Source organism: Theropithecus gelada, chromosome 12 (assembly GCF_003255815.1).
Source record: "Theropithecus gelada isolate Dixy chromosome 12, Tgel_1.0, whole genome shotgun sequence".
NCBI lineage: Eukaryota > Metazoa > Chordata > Mammalia > Primates > Cercopithecidae > Theropithecus > Theropithecus gelada.
The window spans coordinates 34,693,271-34,714,512 of NC_037680.1; the positions used below are offsets into that span (position 1 = coordinate 34,693,271).

General features: G+C 36.5%; 1 protein-coding gene across 3 annotated transcripts in view; it reads right to left on the reverse strand.

Annotated features, from left to right (window-relative positions):
• The window catches only part of CCDC148 (coiled-coil domain containing 148), a 280,255-nt gene that overhangs the window by 155,802 nt on the left and 103,211 nt on the right, over nucleotides 1-21,242 (reverse strand). For 2 of the 3 annotated variants that reach the window (XM_025404699.1, XM_025404698.1), the window contains 5 exons: nucleotides 15,031-15,134; nucleotides 11,200-11,282; nucleotides 10,844-10,995; nucleotides 3,477-3,572; nucleotides 3,214-3,395 (listed from right to left, as the gene is read on the reverse strand). In XM_025404699.1, coding sequence (XP_025260484.1) covers nucleotides 3,214-3,395; nucleotides 3,477-3,572; nucleotides 10,844-10,995; nucleotides 11,200-11,282; nucleotides 15,031-15,134 — 617 coding nt within the window. The remainder of the gene's footprint in view (nucleotides 1-3,213; nucleotides 3,396-3,476; nucleotides 3,573-10,843; nucleotides 10,996-11,199; nucleotides 11,283-15,030; nucleotides 15,135-21,242) is intronic. The other variant, XM_025404700.1, reaches the window with a different exon arrangement.

Sequence of the window (21,242 nt, forward strand, 5' to 3'; positions counted from 1 at the left end):
CACATGGTTGGGGAGGCCTCACACTCATGGCAGAAGGCAAAGGAGGAGGAAAGTCACATCTTACATGGTGGCAGGCAAGAGAGCTTGTGCAGGGGAATTCCCATTTATAAAACCATCAGATCACGAGACTTATTCACTACCATGAGAACAGTATGGGGGAAACTGCCCCAATGATTCAATTATCTCCACCTGACTGCACCCTTGACACATGGGGATTATTACAATTCAAGGTGAGATTTGAGTAGGGACACAGCCAAACCATATCAGCATGTGATGTATATTCATCTGGATTAGACCTCCCTGAGCTAGTCACTGTGACCTGGGGAAATAAGGTTGCACTGACTGGTACATACTCCCTATCACTGCCTATCTTTGGATTTAGAGATGGAGTCATTTCAAACCAAACCAGCGAGCTACTACAAAATAGGAAGAATTGAATAAATACTGGGACTAACCATGATGTCCACTGCCTTTTGCCAATGAAAACCTTTTATAATTAAACAATGCCCCCTGGATATGTCAACTTTCATATGGCATAGCAGTGCACAACTGTCTAAACTATGCACACACTCCCACATACATGAACACAATCTATGTGAACCCAATAACTAGAACAAAGAGGGGAGAAGGCCATATCAAAGTAGTGAAGATACTGTTAAACTGGAAGTACAAATATTATGATTGAACCTATAATTCACTGTCCTAGGTAGAACAGTATACTTTTATGCTTACTGCTCAAAAGCCACAGACTACTGATAGCTGCCACCTCTGTATTTATTCAGAAATAGTTCTTTTACTCTTTCTTCTCAAAGACACAACTCCTGAAACCTCATTCAGGTTTTATTGATGCTTCATTATTTCCTGCCAGCATATTTATAAAATATTTTCTTTAGTTGACATTTGCATGTTATTTTTATTTGGTCAGGGTAGAGGTATATACGTTTCTTCCCCCAAATATTCTAAGCCGTCTCAGAGGCAAAACAGATGAAACTAATCTGTCTGTTGAATCCCCTACCAGGGAGCTTGCAACGACTACAGTATTTTAAGTTTTATTCAATAAATATTCATCAAGTAAAACACACCATCAACTGAATAAAATGTATTATGGATAATTATAGGTGGCAAGCAGACTATTAAACTAGAATTTATGAACTTTATATTCCTCCAAAGTAGATTCCTACTGTTCCCATAACATGCCTTTCCTTCATTGTTTTTCCTTTCAAATTCAACTCAATTGAACAATCATTTATTTAGAAGATGTTAAGGATACAAATATAACTACTAAATTACTTTATCCTCAAGGGGTTTACAGTCTAGTCATTTAATCTCCCTTCTAAGAATGCCTCCCCACCCCCTTCTGCCTATGCTAAGCATACCCCTTCTTCAAAGTCCATAGTGAATTTTACTTGCTCCATCAAGCCTTTCTAAGCTATTTTATCCTCAATATTTCTTCCTTCTGCAGAATTGTTAGCATGTGAAATATATTCATCTAATCCTCCACTTAATCTTCAGTAATTGTAATGTAGCTGTGAATCCCAACTGTTTCTGAGTCACACAGGGTTGCATTATGAAAGAGCAGAAATTGAGATTCGATTAAAAAGAAAGAAGGAAAATGGGCTGTGAAGCATAAGTCTTACTGGAAGGAAGCCATTTTAGACTGCTAAGGCAAACTCCTTCCTCTTGAGGAGTTACTAACCTAGAAACATCATGATCTCAGCCAGCTTTCTCAGGGGACAAGGTATCATCTGGGAGAGGAGGTCCTAGGGCAGCCAACTTGCTTTAAATGATAGGGTCAGATCGACCCTCTTCCCAGCTGCAGTTAATCAGTCTGATTATAATGCCCTCTCCACTGTCAAACAAAAAATCCTCTTCCTCTTTCTTGATGAGTTCTAAAATCTCTTTAACAAGATTGGGATGGGGAGTGGGAAGAGAATGTTCATTTAACAATTGGAAACTTAAGTGTAGTGCATGGTTGAGTTAGGACTTCACTATGACTGAGTTCCAGTTAACATGTAATTAATCAATCATCAAGTGTAAATTGTATATTATTATTTCTCAGCTTTACTGCAAGATAGGAAAGAAGAAAGGAAAGGAGAGAGATGGGGAAGGAAAGGCTATCAGGAGACCAAAAGGTATGTGATGGGGAGAAGCTAACGTCAGAAAAAGGGCTCCAACTTCACCTACAATTGGCTCTAATCACTGACAAATGTGCTAAAACAAATAGAAGCTCTAACTGAAGAGTTTAGATCAGGAAGCCACCAAAGCAAATAACTCTACTTGGTATAATTTAAGGGTTTTTTCCCCTGTAATTTATTTCTTACCAGTAGTAGTCTCATACAGAGGAGCTGCAGTTCACAGGCAATTCATAAGAAATATAAATATTTGTCATATTCATCTTCTTTCATTCCAAAGTTATAAACCTTTTATTTTAATTTACTATAAATGTGTCCCTTCAATAATTTTCTTTTTAAATATACATTCTTTTGGGGAAAATATTGAGGTCAATATCATAGCACACAAAGCTGTTTCCCTACAAAATGTCCCCTAGAAGCTTTATATACACTATAAGGTAGACCATTGATCTAGTTCAGAGTGGTGTATCTGGATTTGTCATCTAAGCGAATTTTAACATAGAAGACACTAGAGAAGATGACCACTGCCAAACTGAATTTTAAATCACTGAACATTACATTCACCATGAAGAAATGGATAATCACTCTTGGGAGAAAACCAGAAGTCTATTTCCTAAAAATGAAATTTAACACATAGAAAATAATTTTTTTTAATTTATAAAACATACTCTGTGTTTATCATAGGATAAAATTACAGTCAATTACAAGTAACATAATTCCATGGGTACATTTTCCACTGTATCAATTACTGCAGAGCAGCTTCATATCTTGAAAAGAAAAGTTCTGGTTACTGAAAATTCATATTTGAAAACTATTTCTTATCTGTGTCATGAAGAGCTCAATAAGAGAGATGTTTTCAACATGTCTTAACCTTACAAAAATATTAAGAACTATTATGTCAAGAAACTTTTTGAAAAAATAAAACCCTCTCCATTCAGCAAATAGTCAATCTAAACATTTATTGATTGTATTCCAATTACATAGTAACTATTCAGTAAGTTGGAAGTATAGTGACCCCAAACAAAAACAAAAAGTTAGTGTCAAAAGTCTACACAGAACTCTATAAGTTTTATCATATCACCTGTATATGTCTTCCAACTGCAGATCAACATCTTGAAGCTTCTTTTGATATTTCTGTGTAAACTTACAGAACTCACTGTGGATTGAAGATTTCAAATCAGGGTATGGGCATTCCAAACTTCCTAATTCAATGGGCAGTTCACTAAGCAGGTTAGTCTTTTCTTCCAAAGAATGATCTAGAATCTGAAAAAAGTATATAATTATTTTATTTAACATAAATGACAAATTGAAAAACACATAAATTACTAGCCACATCACACTTACCTTTATACTCCAACCTGAAAGATCATTTTCTATTCTCTGTTGCTCCAGGCTAAGTCTTTCAAAGACAGTTTTCAATTGTTTCTTCACAAAGTCAACCTATAGGACATTTGGAACAAGTAGTATGCAAATTATTGCAATTCATTCCATACTTATATTTAAAGACACAAGAATTATTCTCAAAAGCCAATCAGTGATGAAGTTTAAAGACCTGTGGAAGAGAGTTAAAGAGATGCCAGCCAGGTAGGCAGTGCTCATCAGACAAATGAGCTGCAATGAGGCTTCTAGACATCCCAAAAATAAGCTCAGAAAGTTCAGTACAGTCACAGCCACTCTGCACACACATTTTTATTTTCTCTGTGGTAATGCAGAGAACTTACCAGATGTCTGTGCTCCAATCACCCCTTCCTTCCCTTGCATTCTTGCCTCTAATCCCCAGCTGGGCATACATTTATATTTTTTATGACTATTTATAAAGCAATATAACAACATTACAGAATAACTGAAAAATAGAAAAAATCAAAACCGCCTAAATTTTTATCAAACATAGCACACATATACTCAAGAAGCTTATGCTCAATTAAGGGGAAGCAGCTGACAAACTAATTAAAAAAAATGTGAGAAAGAGTCAGGAGCAGGAAGGCAATGTCAAATTAGGGTGGTGTAGCAGGGACTGACTGGCTTCTCAGTACAGGCCTCTCAGAGAAGAGGACATTTAAGCCAAGATCTACATGGCAAAAAGTGGCATCAAGAGGACAGAGGAAATAGCCAGTACAGGAAAGGGCCTGGCATGTCAGAGAAACAGAAAGAAGGCCAGCCTGGGTGTGACTGAGCTTCTATGGCAAAGGGGAAATGTCAGGTAGCAGATGTGACTGAAGAAGCAAAAAGGGGGCTAGGTGGCTAGAAGGACTTATGTACTCAGGAGCCCCTGGGGAATTTCAGCAATAGGATGACTTAATCCCCCTGTGCTGGGGTAAGATCCCAGGATGCACTGGGAGGAGAGGCAAGAATGAAAGCAGGGAAGCCAGTTATGTGACCACTGGAACATTCCAGTCAAGAAATGAGGGTGCTCAACAGAGTTCAGGCATGTGTTTAAAATATTTAGTGGAGGGGGGTTCCAAGATGGCTGAATAGGAACAGCTCCAGCCTCCAGCTCCCAGCTTGAGTGACACAGAAGAGGGGTGATTTCTGTATTTCCAACTGAGGTACTGGGTTCATTTCAATGAGGCGTGCTGGACAGTGGGTGCAGGACAGTGGGTTCAGCCCACCGAGTGAGAGCTGAAGCAGGGCGAGGCATTGCCTCACCCAGGAAGTGCAAGGGGGAAGGGAATTCCCTTTCGTAGCCAAGGGAAACTGTAACACACAGCACCTGGAAAATCGGGTCACTCCCATGCTAATACTGCACTTTACGAAGGGTCTGAGCAAATAACACACCAGGAGATTATATCCTGCACCTGGCTCAGAGGGTCCCACACTCACAGAGCCTCCCTCATTGCTAGCATAGCAGTCTGAGATCTAACTACAAGGTGGCAGCAAGGCTGGGGGAGTGGCGCCCGCCATTGCTGAGGCTTGAGTAGGTAAACAAAGCAGCCAGGAAGCTAAAACTGGGTGGAGCCCACCGCAGCTCAAGGAGGCCTGCTTGCCTCTGCAGACTCCACCTCTGGGGACAGGGCATAGCCAAACAAAAGGCAGCAGAAACCTCTGCAGATTTAAATGTCCCTGTCTGACAGCTTTGAAGAGAGCAGCAGTTCTCTCAGCACGGAGTTTGAGATCTGAGAACGAATAGACTGCCTGCTCAACTGGGTCCCCAACCCCCAAATAGCCTAACTTGGAGACACTCCCCACTAAGGGCAGACTGACACCTCACACCTCACATGGCCAGGTACCCCTCTGAGACGAAGCTTCCAGAGGAATGATCAGGCAGCAACATTTGCTGTTCTGCAATATTCACTCTTCTGCAGCCTCTGCTGCTGATACCCAGGCAAACAGGGTCTGGAGTGGACCTCCAGCAAACTCCAACAGACCTGCAGCTGAGGGTCCTGACTGTTAGAAGGAAAACTAACAAACAGAAAGGGCATCCACACCAAAACCCCATCTGTACGTCACCATCATCAAAGACCAAAGGTAGATAAAACCACAAAGATGGGGAGAAAGCAGAGCAGAAAAGCTGAAAATTCTAAAAATCAGAGCACCTTTCCCCCTCCAAAGGAATGCAGCTCCTTGCCAGCAACAGAATAAAGCTGGACGGAGAATGATTTTGACGAGTTGAGAGAAGGCTTCAGACAATCAAACTTCTCCAAGCTAAAGGAGGAAGTTCGAACCCATCGCAAATAAGTCAAAAACCTTGCAAAAAGATTTGATGAATGACTAACTAGAATAACGAGTGTAGAGAAGTCCTTAAATGACCTGATAGAGCTGAAAACCATGGCATGAGAACTATGTGACAAATGCACAAGCTTCAGTAACTGATTCGATCAACTGGAAGGAAAGGTATCAGTGATTTAAAATCAAATGAATGAAATGAAATGAGAAGTTTAGAGAAAAAAGAGTAAAAAGAAATGAAAAAAGGCTTCAAGAAGTATGGGACTATGTGAAAAGACCAAATCTACGTCTGATTGGTGTACCCAAAAGTGACAGGGAAAATGGAACAAAGTTGGAAAACACTCTGCAGGATATTATCCAGAAGAACTTCCTCAACCTAGCAAGTGAGGCCAACATTCAAATTCAGGAAATACAAAGAACTCCACAAGATACTCCTCAAGAAGAGCAACTCCAAGATGTATAATTGTCAGACTCACCACAGTTGAAATGAAGAAAAAAATGCTAAGGGCAGCCAGAGAGAAAGGTCAGGTTTTGGGTTACCCACAAGGGAAGCCCATCAGAGTAACAGCAGATCTCTCAGCAGAAACTCTACAAGCCAGAAGACAGTGGGAGCCAATATTCAACATTCTTAAAGAAAAGAATTTTCAACCCAGAATTTCATATCCAGCCAAACTAACTTTCATAAGTGAAGGAGAAATAAAATCCTTTACAGACAAGCAAATGCTTAGAGATTTTGTCACCACCAGGCCTGCCCTATAAGAGCTCCTGAAGGAAGCACTAAACATGGAAAGGAACAACCGGTAACACCAACTGCAAAAACATGCCAAAATGTAAAGACCATCAATGCTAGGAAGAAACTGCATCAACTAATGAGCAAAATAACCAGTTAGTATCATAATGGCAGGATCAAGTTCACACATAACAATACTAACCTTAAATGTAAATGGGCTAAATGCTCCAATTAAAAGACACCAACTGGCAAATTGGATAAAGACTCAGGACCTATCAGTTTGCTGTATTCAGGAGACCCATCTCACGTGCAGAGACACACATAGGCTCAAGATAAAGGGATGGAGGAAGATCTACCAAGAAAATGGAGAACAAAAAAGGCAAGGGTTGCAATTCTAGTCTCTGATAAAACAGACTTTAAACCAACAAAGATCAAAAGAGACAAAGAAGGTCATTACATAATGGTAAAGGGATCAATTCAACAGGAAGAGCTAACTATCCTAAATATATATGTACTCAATACAGGAGCACCCAGATTCATAAAGCAAGTCCTGAGAGACTTACAAAGAGACTCAGACTCCCACACAATAACAATGGGAATATTTACCACCCCACTGTCAACATTAGACAGATCAACAAGATAGAAACTTAACAAGGATATCCAGGAATTGAACTCAGCTCTGCACCAAGCAGACCTAATAGACATCTACAGAACTCTCCACCTCAAATCAAATGAATATACGTTGTTCTTGGCACCACATCACACTTATTCGAAAATTGACCACATAGTTGGAAGTAAAGCACTCCTCAGCAAATGTAAAAGAACAGAAATTATAACAAATTGTCTCTCAGACCACAGTGCAATCAAACTAGAACTCAGGATTAAGAAACTCATTCGAAACTGCTCAACTACATGGAAGCAGAATAACCTGCTCCTGAATGACTACTGGGTACATCACGAAATGAAGGCAGAAATAAAGATGTTCTTTGAAACAAATGAGAACAAAGACACAACGTACCAGAATCTCAGGGACACATTTAAAGCAGTGTGCAGAGGGAAATTTACAGCACTAAATGCCCACAAGAGAAAGCAGGAAAGATCTAAAATTGACACCCTAACATCACAATTAAAAGAACTAGAGAAGCAAGAGCAAACACATTCAAAAGCTAGCAGAAGGCAAGAAATAACTAAGATCAGAGGAGAACTGACAGAGATAGAGACACAAAAGCCCTTCAGAAAATAAATGAATCCAGGAGCTGGTTTTTTGAAAAGATCAACAAAATTGATAGACTGCTACCAAGACTAATAAAGAAGAAAAGAGAGAAGAATCAAATAGACACAATAAAAATTGATAAAGGAGATATCACCACCAACCCCACAGAAATACAAACTACCATCATAGAATACTATAAACACCTCTACGCAAATAAACTAGAAAACCTAGAGGAAATGGATAAATTCCTGGACACATACACTCTCTCAAGGCTAAACCAGGAAGAAGTTGAATCCCTGAACAGGCCAATTGCAGGCTCTGAAATTGAGGCAATAATTAATAGCTTACCAACCAAAAAAAGTCCAGGACCACTCGGATTCACAGCCAGATTATACCAGAGGTACAAGGAGGAGCTGGTACTATTCCTTCTGAAACTATTCCAATCAATAGAAAAAGAGGGAATCCCCCCTAACTCATTTTATGAGGCCAACATCATCCTGATACCAAAGCCTGGCAGAGACACAACAAAAAAAGAGAATTTTAGACCAATATCCCTGATGAACATCGATGCAAAAATCCTCAATAAAATACTGACAAACCGAATCCAGCAGCACATCAAAAAGCTTATCCACCATGATCAAGTGGGCTTCATCCCTGGGATATAAGGCTGGTTCAATATACACAAATCAATAAACATAATCCAGCATATAAACAGAACCAAAGACAAAATCCACATGATTATCTCAATAGATGCAGAAAAGGTCTTTGACAAAATTCAACAGCCTTTCATGCTAAAAACCCTCAATAAGTTTGGAATTGATGGAATGTATCTCAAAATAATAAGAGCTATTTATGACAAACCCACAGCCAATATCATACTGAATGGGCAAAAACTGGAAGCATTCCCTTTGAAAACTGCCACAAGACAGGGATGCCCTCTCTCACACTCCTATTCAACATAGTGTTGGAAGTTCTGGCTAGGGCAATCAGGCAGTAGAAAGAAATAAAAGGTATTAAATTAGGAAAAGAGGAAGTCAAACTGTCCTTGTTTGCAGATGACATGATTATATATTTAGAAAACCCCATCGTCTCAGCCCAGAATCTCCTTAAGCTGATAAGCAACTTCAGCAAAGTCTCAGGATACAAAATTAATGTGCAAAAATCACAAGCATTCCTATACACTAATAAGAGACACACAGAGAGCCAAATCATGAGTGAACTCCCATTCACAATTGCTTCAAATAGAATGAAATACCTAGGAATCCAACTTACAAGGGATGTGAAGGACCTCTTCAAGGAGAACTACAAACCACTGCTCAATGAAATAAAAGAGGACACAAACAAATGGAAAAACATTCCATGCTCATGGACAGGAAGAATCAATATCATGAAAATGGCCATACTGCCCAAGGTAATTTACACATTCAATGCCATCCCTATTAAGCTACCAATGACTTTCTTCACAGAATTGGAAAAAACTACTTTAAAGTTCATATGGAACCAAAAAAGAGCCCGCATTGCCGAAACAGCATGATACTGGTACCAAAACAGAGATATAGACCAATGGAACAGAACAGAGCCCTCAGAAATAATACCACACATCTACAATCATTTGATCTTTGACAAACCTGACAAAAACAAGAAATGGGGAAAGGATTCCCTATTTAATAAATGGTGTTGGGAAAACTGGCTAGCCATATGCAGAAAACTGAAACTGGACCCCTTCCTTATACCTTATACAAAAATTAATTCAAGATGGATTAAAGACTTAAACATAAAACCAAAAACCATAACAACCCTGGAAGAAAACCTAGGCAATACCATTCAGGATATAGGCATGGGCAAGGACTTCATGTCTAAAACACCAAAAGCAATGGCAACAAAAGCCAAAATTGACAAATGGGATCTAATTAAACTAAAGAGCTTCTGCACAGCAAAAGAAACTACCATCAGAGTGAACAGGCAACCTACAGAATGGGAGAAAAGTTTTGCAATCTACTCATCTGACAAAGGGCTAATATCCAGAACCTAAAAAGAACTCAAACAAACTCACAAGAAAAAAACAAACAACCCTATCGAAAAGTAGGCAAAGGATATGAACTGACACTTCTCAAAAGAAGACATTTATGCAGTCAACAGACACATGAAAGAATGCTCATCATCACTGGCCATCAGAAAAATGCAAATCAAAACCACAATGAGATACCATCTCACACCAGTCAGAATGCTGATTATTAAAAAGTCAGGAAACAACAGGTGCTGGAGAGGATGTGGAGAAATAGGAACACTTTTACACTGTTGGTGGGACTGTAAACTAGTTCAACCATTGTGGAAGACAGTATGGTGATTCCTCAAGGATATAGAACTAGAAATACCATTTGACCCAGCCATCCCATTACTGGGTATATACCCAAAGGATTATAAATCATGCTACTATAAAGACACATGCACACGTATGTTTATTGCAGCACTATTCACAATAGCAAAGACTTGGAACCAACCCAAATGTCCATCAGTGACAGACTGGATTAAGAAAATGTGGCACATATATACCATGGAATACTATGCAGCCATAAAAAAGGATGAGGTCATGTCCTTTGCAGGGACACGGATGCAGCTGGAAACCATCATTCTCAGCAAACTATTGCAAGAACAGAAAACCAAACACCGCATGTTCTCACTCATAGGTGGGAACTGAACAATGAGAACACTTGGACACAGGGTCCGGAACATCACACACTGGGGGCCTGTCGTGGGGTGGGGGGAGGGGGGAGGGATAGCATTAGGAGATATACCTAATGTAAATGACGACTTAATGGGTGCAGCACACCAACATGGCACATGTATACATACATAACAAACCTGCATGTTGTGCACGTGTACCCTAGAACTTAAAGTATAATAAAAATATATATATATACACATATAAAAGAATAACTCAAAAAAATATTTAGTGGATAGAATTAGCTGACCTATTTAAGATATTAATTACATATTAATATTAACGAATACACAAGTCACACACGTTTGTTTCTTATCTCAAACTCTTCTAGTTGGGACAAAAATGAAGTATTACATTATCGAAAATAAAGGTAACATACTAACCTCTTCCAATACTTTCACAGAGTTAAACTCAACATGTGGGTGTGAATGCTGCAAAGTGTGATGCTGTCTGTATTTTAGATCTGCTCTCAGCTGCTGAATAGGATTTATCACATTTTTAAGATATGTGCACCATTGTTCTGATAGCTCTTGCTCTATGGTGAAACAAAATGGAATCAAAGGAACACATTATTATCTTAAGTGTCTCCAAGAACAGACCATTAGAGTACAGATTTATTTGGGGATTCCTTTAGAAAAAAACTAACGGCAGTTAATATTAAAAGAACATGAAGTGAGTGGCCCATTCTCATTCTTCAAAATAAAACTCCCCTTTAAATACAGGATTAAACAAATCTTACCAAAATTTGTAAGGTCACAAAGACATTCGTTTCCAATGTTCTCTTCATTGAGAAGGGATTTTATTTCAGATTCCATTTTACATCTGAAATAGATGTGATTTCAATAAATGTTACAATCATAAACATACATCTAGGTTTTTAAAAAATAACCAAAGAGATATTTAATCTAATATGGCTTTGTAATCCATTCATTTATTTAAACCATGTACTAAATTCCTAACATGGCTTGAGTCCTTGCTAGACACTGAGATAGATGCATAGGCTCAGACAGAAGAAACAGCGTGAGCAAAGGCCATCCCACAGCAGGTCCTAGCATTGCGTGTGGAGAGGGCCCGGGGCATTGGGAAGCACTGAAGGTCGGTAGGCTACCTCACTTCCTCAGATCCATGTTTCAGAAAGATTCCCAAGACAGCAAGATAGAGCAGAAGGAGATGTGAACAATAGAGATGGAATATGAAGAGGAGGGTGTCAGACAAACCTAGACCAACAAGGAGGTAATTTTTAAAGTTCAGAAAGAATGAGACCCTGAATTGCAGAGGTGGAAGTATACTTTATTTTTAATATACTAATAAGAACAACAAATCTTCATGAGCTTATATATGTATACATATATATGTGTACACAAGTATGTACATATATATACACATAAATACTTTTTTTTTTTTTGACCGAGTCTCCCTTGGTCACTCCGGCTGGAGTGCAGTGGCACAATCTTGGTTCACTGCAACCTCTGTCTCCTGAGTTCTAGTGATTCTCATGCCTAAGCCTCCCAAGTAGCTGGGACTACAGGTACGCGCCACCATGCCTGGCTAATTTTTGCATTTTTAGCAGAGACAGGATTTCACCATGTTGGCTAGGCTAGTCTCAAACTCCTGACCTCAGGTGATCCACCTGCCTCGGCCTCCCAAAGTGCTGTGTCATAATTTTCTAAGCCAATTTACATGGGACAAAGATTTGGTTTTTGTTTAAATGTATAAAGGAGGGGTGATATTGTAAATGATACCTCACTGTCTGTTTTTCCAGCAGGTAGTTTCTGCCAGAAATATTTTTAAGATCACATTTGCAACTGTTACATGGAGGATGAGTGCATAATGGTTGAGTCAAACCAGAAGTTATTCCAGAACAGATTTGTTTAACCAAAAACATAGCACTTAAAAACCATCTAGCTCGGCACCCAGAAAGTCATAACAGAGCATATAAACTGCCAAAAAAATGAAGATATGGGTAATTTTTGATGTTCTGAGGAGACTGATTCTCTACCTAGAACTTTGGCACCTTTCCAGAAGGATAAGAACCTGTACCAAGGTAGACACCTGAAGGCTCAAAAATGCCCTTCACCAGGGTGTCTTATTTGCAGGTGGTTGCACTGAGTAGATTATTACGTCATCTGGGCAAACGAGCACACAAAAACTTAAGGGATTCTTTGTGGTACCAGAATGAAACAATGGAGAAAGTACCTCTGGGAAAGTATATCAAAAACCTCAAGGGGTATAGTTTCATTAAGCATAACACAATTTAAATAAAATGGTATAAATGTAAATATTAAACATAATTTTACATTTGAAAATTTTATCTAGTTTTCTTAGTACAGATTACAAAGAATTAAAGTTTGGCAACTTGTTTTCATTTTGTTTTGTTGTTTTTAGACATGGGGTCTCACGATGTTGCCCAGGCTAGACTGCAGTAGCTGTTCACAGGTGCAAGCATAACGCACTGCAGACTTGAACACGTAGGCTCAAGTGATCCTCCTGCCTCAGCCTCCCAAGTAGCTGGGACTACTGGTATGCACCATCACACCCTGGCAAAACTTCTTTTGTTTTTGCCAGCAAGGCTAGACCAGTTGGATCTCAGCTGACGTAAACAGAACCCCGTAGAAAAAGGAAAAAGCTACTCAACTCCAAGGTCATAGAGCACAGAAGTTAGGGGCAAACGTTCCAATCCCAGCTCCACACAGACTAGGTTATTTATGATCTACAAATACCTTTCATTATCTGAGACACAAGATTCTCATTTGTAAAACTGAGACAGCAATAACTACTACTTTGTAGGGTCATTGTAAATATTAAAGGAGATAAAACATGTAAAGGACTTAACATATTCAGTTGGTGCAAAAATATTTGTGGCTTTTGCCCAATCTAGTATTACCTGGCACATATTAAATTACCTAACAAATGTTAGGTGTCATTGTAGGCCCTTATCCTCTGCCTGCCTGAGATTCTTAAACGTTGTCTTTTATGGTAAGGCATAGAATCTTACTTATTAAAAGGGGATGTCGATTTCTAAAGGTTGACAAACACTGTTAGGACTTTAACTACTTCTAATTTGTTGGTGGCCCTAAATTCTCCACAAGGTAGTCATTTCTCTAACTTATCTCCTATTGCTGTTAGTTTTCAGTAGCACCGAACACAAATTGAAATTAGCCTGCATTCTAGAATAACACAGAAACTTATCCTGGAATTCTTCATTTTGTCCAATTTTCAGCCCTTAGAAGTTCTGAGACATTAAGGTTATCATTACCTAAGTGTTCCCCACCTCCATTTTCTTTGTGTCATTCCAGGTCAGCCAAAAGAATTATTTTCCATCATGATATATATACATCTCTTCTACCTACCTTAAGAGCAACTTAATATACACAGTAAGAAAGATGTGGAATAGCCAAGATTTAAAAAAAAAAAAAAAAGTTTACCCAGTGTCTTCCTTTACATTTGAACTGGAATCAGTGAACACCATAATTAAAGCTTCCTAATGGCTTTCCTTTTTGTCATGTTTCAAGTTATGCACATTTTCAAAAAAAAAATTCCAATGGGCTGAAACATTCTCTCCACAAAAGGTGACTTTTGAGGGATGGGATGGGTCTAATTTCATTGTTTTTATAGTAGATGTATGGTGATGAAGTCCATATGACTCTGTTTTTCTATGTTTTAAGTTACACAATAATGTAAAACCACTTTCAATTATAAGCCTTCTACTTCACAGAGGAGTCACCTGCCAGAATAAGAAACTAATCAACATGAAAAATACCTAAGTCAAAAGTAAAGTTAATGGTATTTAGAAACTTTACTTGGAATAAGACCACAGAAATTACCTCTTTTGATATAAATGTTTTAAAATGCACATTTTAAAAGCACACTTTATAAACATCATCACTAAAAGAAGTATATATGCTATAAATGAAGGAGAAACACATCTGCCTTCTTTTTTTGCCTTGACTTTTGAAAAAAACTAATTTTTCAAAGATTACAATGAAGATGAACTGTAGAAGCAATATTTCATTTTAATTTATCTTTATGTGACTGCTGGAAATAATAACAAAAGTCAAAAAGCAAACTTGAGTAAGTTAGTAATGATGCAGTCACACCCGGAAACCATTTGCAACTTGAACTCCTTGTTCAATACATCCATGTATTAAAAGCATTTACATCTCTCCTATGTATTCTACTATATAAAAATGAATATGATAAGATGTTTGCCTGTGATAGGATCTCTACCACTTTATAGGGAAGAAAAAACATGTAACCAAAACATTATAATCCAATATGCTAAGTATGATACAAGTAAATACAAGTATGAGAGTGGGAGTGTGGAAGTGATTGGCACATACAGAAGATTATCTTCTTTCCAAAAGGAGGCAAAAGCCATATTAATATAATCACTGGATTTCAGATTAAGCTGAGGAAATGAAAGGATTTTAATTTAACTCACATTCAAACTGTAACTTTAAATTTTTTATTGCAATGGTTAATTAACATGGAACATTATAGAACATCTGACGAGATAAGTGCGATTCCTAGTAATTCCTACGTGTTCTTAACTATTTCCTCCAGTTCTTACCTGACTTCATTCAGCCTCTGGTATTCCTGCCACCACACTTGCTTGTGTTGTTTTATTAGTGTTTGTTCTTTGGATATCTTTGCAGTCAACATTGCTTTTCTGATCTAGATTTGGAGGAACAAAAGAGGAGCAACTTCAAAGATTTCAGAATGTGTTTTTCACAAAGAAATGTTTAATCTGAATTTTCTAAGTTAAATAGTCGCTCTTTTTAAATTCTTATTAGTGCATCTTCTAACACAAAATCTACCTAAAATAAGTTTGATTTCTTAAAGCAGGGAGGAGAAAGAAAAATAGTTAGGAATACTGACAACCTTAAGAACTGTTTTTAAAGTACTTATTAAAGGTGAAGTCATTCTATTTTCCATACATGAAATAAATAATACCTTAATTCATATCACCCCAGAAAATTTTTCAAGAGGTCTCATTTCTACCCTTTTGGGTGTATCTTCCCTGTCAGCTATAATAGGCATCTTTATTCACATTTTTGGAGGACAATATTTATTGAATGTATGAAAAGTTAAAAGATGTTGTCAAGATCATAAATCTCATAAACATCAGAGTAACAAAGAACCTTGATGTTTAGATTGGTTTCTATCTGATCCCTCAGCATAAGATGGAAAAGATTCATTGGATAAGTTTTTAGGAGGCCTGGCTTCAACATTTACTAGAAATATGACCTTGAACACACAATTTTAATCTTTCAACTCTATGTACATCTTTGTAAACAAAATTTTTTAATTTAAGCAAATATTTATTTGATGATACTTAAAGAAATATGAAAAATCATGTAGCATTGAAATCTAAATCTTCAACTGAACTTAATTTTTCCTCAATTTTATGACTTTTTAAAAATATAGCACATAATGAATGCTTTTGGGTTTCAGCTGAAAGGTTATATCAGCCCTGGATCTATTTGCCTTAGATCCATTTCTGGCTGTTTGCCTGATCTGCTCCATCTCACAGAGCAGCCTGTGTTTCTCAGGCAGCCCTATCAGTTGGCTTCAGCCAAAGCAAGACCCTGGCATGGGAGACTGAAGGCAGGGAAGAAAGGAGAAGCCGAAGGATTACATCATCTTGCCTTCTCTACTCTCACAGGGTCTCCAGGAGCATTTGCTCATATCCATTGCCCCAACTTTTCTCTGAACAGTTCCGCTACGTTCCAACTATCTCTGGGTAACCTCACCCCAGGAATGTGGCATGGCCTTGCTTCTTCTGTATGCCCCTCTGACCTACGGATGGCAGTGACTTCCTGTTCTTGTCAACTTCTGTATTGCCTCCCAGTCCTCTGCCTTCTCATGCTATCACCTGCATAACCATCTTCCTACATTAAAAATCCCTCTACTCCGAATCCTCAAGTGATGTCTGTTCCCTGGTTAGACTCTAACTTATACTCATGTGTACTCCAAACTCAAGTATTCCATATTAACAATTTTAAACTACAAAATTGCAAATCAGAAACTTGATGAAATACACATATTTCATAATTTCTCTGCTGTTAAAGCACTTAGTACCCTACAAGCTTTAAAAGATCAATACTGGAGATGTAAAGACTTCAGAAGACAAGTTCTAAAAAGGAATCTTTATAATGCATGCTATTTCCAGCCGTCATTCACTGATTGCTTTAACCTTGAGTTTATCTTTCTGCTGTTCTGGTTACTGATTCAAAATTAGGGATATAAGAAAACAATCCAAAGATTACTTTTAAAAACTACAAAGTCAAAGTCAAATATTTTCCTAAGAAGGTCTTAAGAGTGTTACAATTATAAAATTTAGGAGGGAAGTACATTTTTAAAAGCACAGGACACTGCAGAAAAACATTCAGCAGTCTCTATTTTACCTACCAAAAAATACAAGTACACAGTATTTCTAAAATCTGACATTTTAATGTTCGCTTTAAGAATGCTTAAAACTCATTCTAGCCATTTACCATATACAGGATCTAAAGTTTGTTGCAACAGATACAATTAATTTTAAAATCTAATTTTAAAATTAGATTTCTTTGGCATATTTGGTACACGTAGTACAAAAAAATTAAAATACATTGGTGAAAGACGGGGACACATTTTCATAGTTTGTAAAAAAAAATCAATGCTCTCGCCTTTGGGTGCAGGGAAAGTCCAATTACATAGACAATAAAAGTCAAAATAAAGCTAATATTTTTCACTAGACAATTCCAATATTTTGCACAACACACTGATTTTTTTAATAAATTCACTCATTGATTCCACTTCTATCCTCGGGCCAAAAATGAAAAAATAAAATAAAATAAAGTCTTAAAAAGAGCAAAAAGATTTAAAGTTCTATCTTTACCAACAGAGAGATGTCTAGGTGATTCCAATTCATTTTACTGGGCAATATGCCATATAAAGTCAATACTTAGGGTGGATGATAATTTGTGCAGAATGCTGACGATTCAAAAATACTCTGGAAAAATGACAAAACAATGAATTCACAAAAGACTCAGAAACCAGGGGTTTCCTGTATATGACTTATTGTGATGGTCCAAGATAATAAAACCTAAATAGGCATCTTGAAATATTACAAAAGTCCTTTGAATCAGAAGATCCATCTTTTGAGACAGATGTCAATAACTAGTAGACAACTGGTTACATGTATGTGTATGTTTGTCAAATGTCACTGGGATGTACGTTTGAGATATATACATTTTACTACATGTGAGTTATAACTCAATAAAGAACTGTTAACACAAATAAAAAGAAAAAAACAACTACAGTAAGATGCAATTTCTCATTTGTCAGATTGGCAAAAACTCAGCTGTTTAACAAAACACTCTGTGAAACTAAAGAAAGCATGTTCCCTCTAATATTGCTAGTGGGAATACAAAGTGATACAACCCCCACAGAAGGGAATTTGGAGATGTATCACAAGATTTCACATGGATTTATCCGGTGACCTAGCAGCTTCATTTATAGAAATTCATCTGAAAACTATATTGGTGAAAGTATAAAAGATATATGTACAAACCTATTCACTGCAGTACCATTTGTAATAGAAAAAGATTAGAGCACAAAACTTCCATCAATAAGTGTTCTTGCCAAAATTAATTGAACTTGAATCTGATCAAGTCCCTAAATATAACTATCAATTTACTGGAAACACAAGAAACAGAAAAACATGTTGAATGGCACCACCAGGATGTAATCTGCCTAATTCAGACTATAAGACAAACAATACAATTTCTTCAAAAAATAAATTACAAAATACAAGAGGATAGAGGAGCAAATCTAAAAAAAAAGTTATAATGTACAGATCATATCTAGAAGCTGATTTAAATAAACTTTAAGACAAAATTTTTGAGATAATCAGGAAAATTTAACACTACATATTTGAAATTATTAAGACAATAACATTTTTAGACATGGTAATAGTATTACAGGCTTTTTAAAAATCTTTATTATTTCAGCAATACATGTTGAAATATTTATGAGTGAAATATTATGATGTCTGTGATTTGCTTCAAAACAATCTGGCACAGGGGGTGGTTTGTGGGTAGGAGTATAGAGGAAACAATGGTCAAAAGTTGATCATTGTTGAAGCTGAATGATGTGACATGGAGATTCACTATACCATTCAATCCACTTGTTCATATGTTTATAATTTTCTATAACATTTTTTAAAAGAATTAATGAAGCCTTGAGCTGTACAAGAAGTATCTAAGCAAAGAAATTCAAATTTAAAAATAATTGTAAAGATCTTTTTAACAGTTAATACACTGGGAATGAACAGTTACACACAATGTAGCAAAATTGGTCTCAGTTTTTAGCCCAACTCCATTATTTGTTTTCAGGTTCAATCTCAGCCTTTGAAAGACTAGATCACTGACTGTCCACTTCAGTCTTATATGGTTGACATCCAAGAAATTGTGCATGATCAATGACACAGTGATTATATAGATGACCATCACATCTAGCTTGTTAATAATATCAGTAGTATAAATCAGACAGGTAACTATGCATTCTAGATGTAACTTGAAGCAATAATCTCTTTTTGTGCTTTAAATGTTAATATTTTATCATTTTATTTAAATATGTTTATATTTAATATTGCTAGAGAAAAGTGCTGTAATAATTAACAATGATTATTAAAACTGTAAATTACATGTCTAAAAAAAGAGTGCACTTAAATGGTAAAATAAACAGGGAAGTAGGCCAATAACTAATACAAATATTAAGAGAGAATGTGTTAGCTATGAAACATTAAGAATAATAATATGTTCTTTTTGAGCCTACATATTTTTAATTCAAGTAATATATGAAAGAATAACAGAGATACTATTATAATCATAATTCTAGTTAGTGTGGATTGTTTTTTATCTTAGCATTCAGGACATTAAAAAAAAACTTTGAGTTGTATTTAATTTCCATTTATTTAATTCCACTTAAGCCATGAGTCTTTTAAGAAAAAGTCCTATTTGGCAATTGTTCACAACTTACAAGAATAAATTAAAAGCAAAATGTCAACTTGCCACCTTTAAATTAAATTAGAAGGGAAGACTCCAAAAAATAATGTACAACAATATTCCCAATGCATTTTCCTTAATCCAGATATAATAAAAAATGAAAACTGCATGAAGAAAAAAAAGCAAGTGTTAGAAAATGATGAAGTACCTAGGACACATTTTGTTCTCACTAACTGAAATTCAAAACAACAGACATTCCAAAATGCTTTAAAAGGACAATTCCTTATCATCATGAATCTACGGAGACTGAAAACGGAAGCAAAAGCTTGTCAAAATGATTGCTACAGACTGTGAACCGTTTTCATTAGTTAAAGACAAGGGATTTTTTTTGAGATTTGCCAAGCTATGAATCCCAGGTACACAGTTATTTCTAGAAAAGCTTCTTCCTGAATTACATTCCGCTATGAACAAAAAGGTTACTGATCTTATTTAAAATGCCAGTTGAAAGTGAGCATCTGTTTAACCGCACAAATATGTAAATACAGTGACCAGAGTGGCAATCTAGCAGCTGACAGTGCTGAGAAATTATTGTTCCTGCACTTGATACCAAACTATAAAGACCACAATAATAATTAAAAATCTGAAATATATTGATTCTTTCATAATGAGTCTATCACCAAAGAGAAATTCACTTTGACAAAATACTGATTTTAACACTCAACCATTCTACATTCAGTCAAAATATCTTTTTTGGTACATCTCGAATGGATGGATGGATGGATAGTATTAGAAATATAAGTGTGTATATATACATACATGAATATTTATCTATTCCAATACTGACAAGGGTGTAGAGAATACATTTGTTTGGTATCTTCATTAAAACAATACCTTGGGAAAGAAATTTGGTAACAAGTCTCAAAAACACTAAAAAACACTCACATTTTTGATCCAGATGTCCCAATCATGGGAATTTTTCCTATGAGAGTAGAGGATTCTAAAACATGAAAAGTCTCTATGCTTGAAGTAGCATAATTTCTATTATCACAAAATTGGGTACATCTCAAATATCTAAAAATTGGGGTGGGATAATGCATGCATCATTTTCTCTTCGGAGTACTTGTCACTCCTGTTTTTACCTAGTTAATTCTTTTGTATTATATTTTTAATTGACATATTGTAATTGTGCATATTTATGGGCACAATTTGATGTTTTGATACATATATATGTTATATAAAAATATACGTTAAATCAGGGTATTTAGCACGGCCATCGTCACATGCATTTATCATTTTTTTGTGGGGAGTATATTCAACAGCCTCTCTTCTGTTTTGTAATATACAATACCTTACTGTTACTCATCCTCACCCTACTGTGCAATAGAACACCAGAACTGATTCTTCCTATCTCATTGTAACTTTGTACTTTATTGGCCTTGAGATCCCAATTCCAATATCCCTTCCTCAGAAAAGCCTTCCCTAACCACTCAGTGAAGATCAAATCCTATTATACACCAGACAGCATGGTTTTTATTGCAGTTTATACTTTGGATAATTTTACTTCCAGGCTTATTTGATAAACACTGACTCCTCTCCCTCCCCCAGCAAACAGTAAATTTCATAAAGGCAAGGGCTGTATTTTGCTTACCATTGTATCTTCAAGGCAAATAGTAGACACATAATAAATATGTACTGGCTTGAACAATTAAATATTTAAAAGATTATGTGACAGACTGTTAGGGAGAAAAGTGTACATGATTTCATGTCTATGCTTATCATGGGAAAAATAAAA